Source organism: Pseudophryne corroboree, chromosome 10, assembly GCF_028390025.1.
Source record: "Pseudophryne corroboree isolate aPseCor3 chromosome 10, aPseCor3.hap2, whole genome shotgun sequence".
Taxonomy (NCBI): Eukaryota; Metazoa; Chordata; class Amphibia; order Anura; family Myobatrachidae; genus Pseudophryne; species Pseudophryne corroboree.
This window is the reverse complement of record NC_086453.1, coordinates 170,235,255-170,244,878: the sequence shown is the minus strand read 5'-3', so window position 1 is coordinate 170,244,878 and position 9,624 is coordinate 170,235,255. Positions and strand designations below refer to the sequence as shown.

At 40.9% G+C, this 9,624-nt stretch overlaps 1 protein-coding gene, 1 long non-coding RNA gene and 3 pseudogenes across 2 annotated transcripts; 2 read left to right on the top strand and 3 right to left on the bottom strand.

Moving 5' to 3' along the window:
* The first annotated feature begins 401 nt into the window (after nt 1-401).
* Nucleotides 402-941, top strand: LOC134965125 (uncharacterized). The gene is made up of 2 exons (XR_010188333.1): nt 402-547; nt 657-941. It is a non-coding gene; the product is annotated as an uncharacterized LOC134965125 (long non-coding RNA).
* Nucleotides 942-2,058: 1,117 nt separating this feature from the next.
* Nucleotides 2,059-3,922, bottom strand: LOC134965124 (uncharacterized). Its single transcript, XM_063941656.1, has 2 exons — nt 3,721-3,922; nt 2,059-2,824 (listed from the first exon to the last, which is right to left on the bottom strand). The coding sequence occupies exon 2, from the start codon at nt 2,811-2,813 to the stop codon at nt 2,139-2,141; it is 675 nt and encodes a 224-aa protein (XP_063797726.1). The 5' UTR covers nt 2,814-2,824; nt 3,721-3,922; the 3' UTR covers nt 2,059-2,138.
* Nucleotides 3,923-6,320: 2,398 nt separating this feature from the next.
* Nucleotides 6,321-6,438, bottom strand: LOC134968404 (5S ribosomal RNA; annotated as a pseudogene).
* An 82-nt stretch (nt 6,439-6,520) lies between these two features.
* Nucleotides 6,521-6,638, bottom strand: LOC134968126 (5S ribosomal RNA; annotated as a pseudogene).
* Nucleotides 6,639-7,991: 1,353 nt separating this feature from the next.
* Nucleotides 7,992-8,109, top strand: LOC134968295 (5S ribosomal RNA; annotated as a pseudogene).
* The last annotated feature ends 1,515 nt before the right edge of the window (nt 8,110-9,624 follow it).

Genomic DNA, 9,624 nt, shown 5'->3' with positions numbered 1-9,624 from the left:
CCATTGTGCTTAGTTGATGCTCAAAAAACATTTACAGTCATTACCCTTGAAAAACATAGCTCCATACATACACACCAGCTTCATACATTTTGGAGACGGAGACAGGAATGTGTTTTGTATTCTAATTAATTTTTTTTTGGGTTCAAAAAGTTTACATTTATTTTTTTCTCGTGTGTGTGCTTAATGTATCCTCAATTCATATATTTTCAGACAACTAGGTTGTCTAGACCATCCACTAAGACCTTATTTTATTTAAGTAAAGCACCTTGAGCAATTGAAGACGTAACATTACATTGATTGTTGGGTAAAACATGTAAACTCCAAACAAACTAACATCATCCAAAGTCGACTGTGTATATTCTTGCTTATGTGTTTTGTTTCACAATTTAATCACCAGATAACTGAGGTGATCTGGGCTCATCACTCAGCGAACTCGCCAGTAGTGCCAGTGGTGGCTTGGGTGACACTGCCGATAGCCTTCGCCTGGGTGGGGATGATGGAGGTGCTGAATCAGAGGCAAGACGCCGGCTCTTAGTTGGCCTCCTGGGTAAGTGGGCCGAGACCTGTGATGGCCGCCTTACACGAGGTCGGCTTCCAGAAGCAGATCCTAGGTGCCAAATTTGTAAATAATATTTTGTACTTCTATGTGTTTACAGAATATGTGACTACAGTGAAGACTTACCTGCAATACCGGCATCATCATGACTGGTGTGAGGCCTGTCTGGCCGGCTGGTCTGTGTGACTGTGTAAAAAGTCACACCAACATTATTACCCTGTTTTTTTTAAAAGTACACAGTGAAAACCATTAATGTACTGTAAGCATATATTTTGTTTGGTTGCCACAACAAAATTAAGCTTAAGAGCTTCTAGATTTGTGATTTAGAGTTGAATATCAAAATGTACTTCATGTGGCACACAATAAATTTATAAGCTGAACAATTTGTGACTCACATATTGCAGAGATTCAGTCCTTTCCAGTTTAAAAATAGTGTAACGTTTTAAATTTTGGGAAGCTTTTTTTGTTTAAAATTTAAAAAAAGCTGTTTGTTTTTTACAAACAAACACACATGTTCCAGCATTAACGGCAATATTATTTTTTATTGTTAATTTTTTATGAAGAAAAAAAACACTGCACATGTTTATTTCAAACAAATACTGCAAGGAGAAAAAAAAAACCAAAAAAAGTGTCCCGACCACGAACTGAAAGGGGAACCATGTTTGCCCATGGGTCACCTTTACCCGAATGCCAGAAACCCACTTTGAGTTATGCCTAAGTGGGTTTCTTCAGCCAATCAGGTAGTGCCACGTTGTAGCACTCTCCTGATCAGCTGTGTGCTCCTGTCCTCACTGACAGGCAGCACACGGCACTGTTACAATGTTGCGCCTATGCGCTACCTTGTAACCAATGATGGTAACTTTCTTCCCTGCGGTGGACCTAAAGTGACGTCACCGCAGAGCAGAAAGTTCACCGCATTGGTTAAAATGTAGCGCATATGCGCTACATTGTAACAGTGCCGTGTGCTGCCTGTCAGTGAGGACAGGAGCACACAGCTGATCAGGAGAGTGCTACAACGTGGCACTCCATGATCCCTTAACATGTGTTGGCAATTGTTCATTACTCACACCTGACGTTTGGTACTTTTAAAAGGGGAGCCAACACATTTCTACACACTCTAAATCTGAAATGGCTGCTACTGTGTGTGGGTCTGCTGTATTGTTTGCTGTAGGATACTTGTCACTGCTTCCTGATGCTACAATAAAACCAAGGAAGGAAAAACAACTGGGTCTGCAGGTTGTATATGTTCCGAGTAGGCTGGCCATGCTTTTTAGTTTATATTGTCCAATGTAACTGCAAAAAACTTGATGTTGACCATGTTATACAGATGGTCACACTAAATGTTCGAAGTGTTTTTCCACGGTATGATTTTGGCAAACGGACCCTACACCCTGACACAGCACACTCTCGCCCTGTCACAATATTCATCTTGGACTATACATTACTGATTTTTGTGTTTGTGTGTTGCAAATTAACCAATACACATATTTTGATTAGATAATTTATTGAAAAATACTGAACAATATATTCTGAACACATATATTTTACTTGCAACTGGCCAGCATATGATGTGCAGTACAGATTATCTTTTCTTTTTTTGGGTGCTGGGTGCAGAGGCTTGTGGTTGTTCGTGGGTGCGGCTTCGACTTGATCGTCGAACTGGTGATTGTACTGGTGTTTGGGTCGGGGTTGTTGTGCTTGAGCTTGTGGCCACATGTTGTTGTGCCATTGCACTAAAATTTTGGCTCAAAATATTTAAACTGGCCGTTAGCTGGGTATAAGCAGCTGTATTGTTGGCAATGGTTCGCGACAAATTGTCATTTATGACTTGATTATGCTGGATAATCTGTATGAGGGTTTGGTGTTGGCGCAGTTGCTCATCCATGATGCGCTGATGGGTTGCCTGCATTTGAGAATTGTCTGCCCTCATCTGCTCCATTGTGTTTGCTATCCGCCCTACTTGCACGATGAGTCTGGCAGAGTTGCGGCTAACTTTAGGCAAATGATGGGGCAAACTAGACAGGTGTTGTGTTTGGGTGTTGAGACACGCAGAGTGGTGTGCCTGTTGTTCTGCCCAACTTGACCAAAACTCATGCGGAATTTGGCTTGTCCCTGGTGTTGAGGTCATTTGTTGAGTCTGAGAAGCTTGCGGTTGGACTGGATTGTCCTCAGTCATGTTTGCCTGTGTTTGGTCGATGGGCTGCAGGTGTAGAGTATACGTCTCCTGGCCATGGGACTGCTGGCCCTCGTCACTCATGATGGCCGGATCTGTATGGGGTGGGACACAGGAAATATTTTAGACATATGTAGCATTGGTCTTACAATATTTGTCAAGCAACATGCATTACTTCATAATATACATTTAAAAGCTAAATGGTTAACTTCTTAAACGTTACTATGTTGGTTACCTCTTAATGAATTGATGTGGCTAGAAACAGATACTACTAATTTGTGAATTTATGGAGACAATTGTATGTTTCACATTCTAAATTATTGTATACACTCCATGTACTCTTTTTTTATGTCTCAAAGTTAGTTTAAACAACATTCTGAAGGTTCCTTTGGCACAACACAAAAAAATATAACCATGTTTGCCACATTAGAATCAGACATTGGGCATGTCAGTCAGTGGATTTAGTAAAGAAGTACACTAAGATTGTGGTCAAAAAATGACAACTTAAACAGGTTTTTTAATGTTGGATTTTGCCGTATGTATTGATTTGGTTTGTTTTGAATTTTTTGGTTCAAATTTAGTTTCACATTTTTTTTGTAGTTTTGAGTGTTGTTGAGCATATTTTTTACAAAACATTTGAGTTTCAGGACACTGTAATTTCACACATATCATCATAACAATACGCTAACAGCATCTGCTTGCAGTCGATTATTAAAGCAAAGTTGCTTACAATTTTTAATCATTTTTTAACAAAACTAACACTGGGGCAGATGTCAATACCTGGAGAAGGTATAAGTCATTTCTAAAGCAGTGATAGGTTCAAGGTGATAATGACACAAGGCAAGCATGTCCAAAATGTGGAGTCTAAAATTACTTATAATTTTTGTACTGCTGCCTTTATCATCTGCGACCTAACAGTGTTTTGTCAGTTCCTTATGCCTTCACCTTGTTTTTACTCAAACAAAATAAAAACATTACAAACATTACTCACCAGACAACTGTGGGGAATGTGGATCTACACTCAGGGGGCTTGCCAAAAGTGCCAGTGGTGGCACCGCAGCCACTGCAGAGATGCGCCTTTGGGGGGGTGAGGCAGGTGCAGGAGCAGGAGCAGCAGCAGCAGTAGGAGCGTGGACACGGGGCCTCTTGGGTGGCCTTGTAGCCACAGTAAGGCTGGCCTGTGATTGGCGCCTTTGTGTGCGTGGAGCAGACGAAGAACCTGTGTGATAGTATTGACATTACATTTCTTGTGTTTTATGTTAATGGCTAAGATGTGGGTACAGAAATAACTTACCATCATTCCCACCATCATCAGCTCTAGGCAGGGTTGGCTGTGGCCTGGAGGTGCTGCTTCTCTGGCGTACTGTACAAAAAAAGAAGAATTGCGATATGAACATAATTATACTACTTAAAACACATATGTCCTTTACCAAGACACAATATTGCAGGATTTTAAAAACTTTTTTTAAATGTTGTTATAAAATTACAAACACAAATAGTTGGTTTTGTTACATCTATAATCTTAAATTTTACAACCTACAAAAACCGCACAAAACAAGGCAAATTGTTTGTGTTTCCAAAAAAAACACAACAAATATTTGAGTCTAATTAGTACAAAAACATAACTAACACACACAATACACCAAGCAACCACAACCTGTGTCTGACAATATGTAGTGCAACTACACTTCCCAGCATGTCCACCAACACATTTGACATTCCCTAAGTTTAAACATTATAACAGGCATGATGGGACTTGTAGTTGGACAACAGATGGAAAAACACAGGGTGGATTGGCCTGCACTACATCACCAACCCATTTGTGGACCAACACACAGGAAACATTTTACAACAAAAGTACAAAGCACAGATGTGAAAAATTATAAATATCAAATAAACTCACCATCCGCACTTGGCCGGTCCGAATCTTGGACATGAAGTGCAGAAACCACCTCTGGCGGAATCAGCGGACGTATTGGCTCCTCCCAATCTTTATAAGACGCTCGGAAGGGGTGTCCTCCCCCGGTTTGCCGAGCAGATTTTGCCTCCTTAGCCATCTTGGCCTTCACACGGCGTTTGATGTCATAGAAACGTTTCCTACAGGTGTCCTCGGTCCGCCTCACCACACCCTCACTGTTCACAGCAGCAATAACTTTCCCCCACAGGACACTCTTCCGGCGGGTCGACACTTTTGATGCATCTGAACCAAACAACTGGCGCTGATGCCTCATCAGCTCCCGCACCAGAGCCATGTTTTCTGCGTAACTAAACTTTACATTGCGGCCCGTCCTTGTACTGGTGCGTGGCTGCGGAGCCACAACACCATCACTATCAGTATCACTAGAAAACGCAGCCGCAACCTCACCCTCCTCATCACTAACCTCCTCCCTCTCACTCACCTCCTCCCTCTCACTCACCTCCTCCACCTCACTCACCTCCTCCCTCTCACTCACCTCCTCCACCACACTCACCTCTGACTGTGACATAATCTTAAGACAACACAAAAAACACAGAGAAAAAAAAACAAATAACACACTCCTCCACTACCACTACACACCACACACACGCAAACAAACACTCACTCACTCACAAACAAGGACTATAGACGAAAAGAAAAGACAAAATACAAAAAAGTTAACAGACTTTTAAATAACAGAACAACAAGTATGACAAAACAACTTACACACACAGTACAGCACTCACCAATCACAAAACTCCGCCTCCAAACCACAAAAAACTCCACAGAAATCTCCAACACCAACAACACCTTCCTCTCTCCTCTCCACTAGCTAAACCCACGAGGTGCGGTCGGTTTGGGGCGTATTTATAGTCAAGTACACAGACACTCCTCCACCACGAATACAACCAATCACGGACAAGTGACAAAAACGAAACTTAGGAAAAAAACGCGGCAGTAATGGAAAAACACTGCCGTAACAGACATGTGACGCATTCGTAAAAAAACACATTAAACTCGGCCGCAAAATAACAAAATCGGCCGCATTATACACCAGAAAACCACGAATGACATCGACATCGGACAACACCAAAAATACGAATACGACAGCTTAGTAAATCCATCGTAATAAATTCAAAAAGTTGCAGTTTTACACTGTCGATGTCATTCGTGATTGAACTTTGACCTATTTTCGGGAATTACGAATGTTAGTAAATTTACCCCTATATGTCTCTTCTGGGGCACACTTGTATTGATGAAAAAAGATTTGTTTTATTATCAAATTTAAAATATAACTTTTATTATTCGTCCTCCTAAAATAAGGGCTCAAAGGCAACAAAGAAAGAGAAAAGTGAAAAAATATATATAATAATATAGAAATATATACACAATTGTCAATATAACAAAACAATTACTGGCGTAGTAGCTCAATGAGCAAAAATATATATCCGATGTTACAAATAAATGTATTTTTCCTATTATAGTGGCATATGCGCTATGATAGAAAATATCTCTGGAAGAAAAAGGAAAAAATTTAAAAAATTGTATGCCGGGCTCTAAATGATTCGATGATAAAATACTAATTATGAAGGATGTACCCTAATGCTTGGTTCCAGGTCCTGTGTAACTGAAAATACCTGCAGTACCAGGTATTCTCTGGTGGTCTCCCACCCAGGTACTGACCTGGCCCTCAGTGCTTGGCTTCCAAGATCAGACGAGGTTGGGCAAACTCAGTGTGGTTTGACCGCAGGTAAATAGGTCACACCTCTTGACACCGAGAACCATATGTAGTCCGATCAAAAATGTCTGTGGGTTTTATTGGTTTGGATAAAACTACCTGCAGTACCTGGTATTCTCTGGTGGTCTCCCACCCAGGTACTGGCCTGGCCCACAGTGCTTGGTTTCCAAAATCAGATGAGATTGGGCATAATCAGTGTGGTTTGACCGCAGGTAAGTATATCACATCTGATAATACTGGGGACCATGTGTCATCTAATCTTGAATGCCTATGAGAACCGACAAAATTCATCAACAGATACTGAGTACATTGACAAATAGTAATGCAAATACTTGGGTGAAAAACACAGTGCTATGATAAGAGTTGAAAGAGTGAATCAGGTCTATGTTTTGAAAACACTTCTGCTTTTTCATCATCTGCCCAAGCTTCGAATGAGGAAATGAGAGGGTGTCAGAACAAGACACTGAAACAGAAGAAAGTTGAGGAACACTTCTGCTGTCCTGTCATGTAGCAACCTTGTGCTCTGTTTACATAATGCCTTGCAGAGCCCCAAGGTTGTCTGAACAGGATGAGAGAGAATTCCAGAAATCCTATATCAAAGAAATAATCAAAGGCAAAGGGTCTTCTGTTTCGGACAGGACCACTATTTTGCTGATAGGACTGTTAGAAGTTAATTCTTTTGATATTCTGCAATTACTGTGTATCATTAGCAAAGTGAAAAACAGTTACATTTTCTAATATTCTACAAATACTGTGTATAATCAGTACAAAATGGAATACAATCAGATTTTTAAAGCCTTTTTTCAAAAAAATGTATGGTACTTATGTGATGAAGGAAAAAAGGATACAAACAGTCCTGTGTAGGGACTGGACCTATTGGGAACCAAAAGAATGGTGAATATAAGCAAAGGTATCCACATTAGTAATGATTACTATATTCTGGACATTGGTGCCGCTCCTGCTAAAGTATGATATGATCCCGAGAGTCCTTGATTGTCAGAAAGTGCCAATAACCTGTGCTGCATAAATCTAATCCAAAAAAGTGAGATTAAGTTCCATCTATTTACTGGACTAAAGTGGAGTTATAATGGAGTTTATAGGGACTCAGTCTGTGTTCTCCTGTTTGAAATATAACACCATTAGGGAAAATGCAGGAGAAGCTTGGGCAGATGATGAAAAAGCAGAAGTGTTTTCAAAACATAGACCTGATTCGCTCTTTCAACTCTTATCATAGCACTGTGTTTTTCACCCAAGTATTTGCATTACTATTTGTCAATGTACTCAGTATCTGTTGATGAATTTTGTCGGTTCTCATAGGCATTCCAGATTAGATGACACATGGTCCCCAGTATTATCAGATGTGATATACTTACCTGCGGTCAAACCACACTGATTATGCCCAATCTCATCTGATTTTGGAAACCACTGTGGGCCAGGCCAGTACCTGGGTGGGAGACCACCAGAGAATACCAGGTACTGCAGGTAGTTTTATCCAAACCAATAAAACCCACAGACATTTTTGATCGGACTACATATGGTTCTCGGTGTCAAGAGGTGTGACCTATTTACCTGCGGTCAAACCACACTGAGTATGCCCAACCTCGTCTGATCTTGGAAGCCAAGCACTGAGGGCCAGGTCAGTACCTGGGTGGGAGACCACCAGAGAATACCTGGTACTGCAGGTATTTTCAGTTACACAGGACCTGGAACCAAGCATTAGGGTACATCCTTCATAATTAGTATTTTATCATCGAATCATTTAGAGCCCGGCATACAATTTTTTACATTTTTTCCTTTTTCTTCCAGAGATATTTTCTATCATAGCGCATATGCCACTATAATAGGAAAAATAAATTTATTTGTAACATCGGATATATATTTTTGCTCATTGAGCTACTACGCCAGTAATTGTTTTGTTATATTGACATTTGTGTATATATTTCTATATTATTATATATATTTTTTCACTTTTCTCTTTCTTTGAGCCCTTATTTTAGGAGGACGAATAATAAAAGTTATATTTAAAATTTGATAATAAAACATCTTTTTTCATCAATACAAGTGTGCCCCAGAAGAGACATATAGTCTTTCTTTTTTCTCTTGGTTCCGGTACTATACGGGAACCATCCTTCTCATTTTCTCAAAGAATCTTCCTCCCTCAGGACAAAATTACAGATATTTAGAAAATGGTAAGGAAGGTACTGCAGCACAGACATGTGTCAGTACACCTATGCATAAGGCTACTGGGAACGATGGTGGTGGCTTTTGAAGTGATCCCATACAAGCACTTCCGTTCAAGAACATTTCAACTGGACCTGTTGTCTCAATGGTCGGGATCCCACTTGTTCCTTCGCAAGACCGTGATACTAGCCCACAGCACTCATATATCTCTCCTCTGGTGGCTAACCTCAGCTCACTTACTAGAGGGCAAGAGGTACAGAGTGTGGGATTGGACTCTACTCACCACAGATACCAGCATGCGAGGATGGGAGCAGTGACTTAGAACACTCACTACCAGGGCTGTTGGGTTGGGGCCTTCTACCAGTCAACCTAATGGCATTCAGACAAAATCACCAACTACCAAGGTATTACTCTCAAACAAGGGATACAGCAGCAGAGGCAGTAGATGCTCTAATGGCACCCTGGAGGTTCCAGTTTGTTTAACTGTTCCCACTGTTCCCTCTGATTCCACGCCTTCTTCAGGGCATCAAAAAAGAAAAGGCATTAGTTCTATTAGTGGCCCCAGATTGGCCACGCTGCACTTGGTACTTCAACATCAAACTGCTTCTAGTAGATGATCCATGGCCCCTTCCTATACAAGATAACCTACTTCGTCTATCTTTCGTCTATCCAGACTTAAGGCAGCTTAGTTTGAAAGCATGGCTGTTGGAAGGGCAATCCTAAGAACAGGTATCCCATCACCTGTCATGCCTACTATGCTTACAGCTCGAAAGGAAGTTACATCACAACATTATCATCGCATCTGGAAAGTATACATAGCCTGGTGTGAATGTCGGAGTGCTTCTCCAATTGTCTTCAAGATGCCTCGACTGCTTATTTTCCTGCATACAGTTTTTTCTGCTGGACTACGACTTGGATCCTTGATGGTACAAATCTCTGCACTGTCCATTTTCTTCCAAAGGAAACTGACCTTAATCCCAGAGGTACAGACATTTTTATAGGGGGTTGTCCATCTTTAA

What these genes read in the sequence shown, in the direction of transcription:
- LOC134965124 (XM_063941656.1), bottom strand. Translation starts at nt 2,813, where the DNA reads ATGAGTGACGAGGGCCAGCAGTCCCATGGCCAGGAGACGTATACTCTA.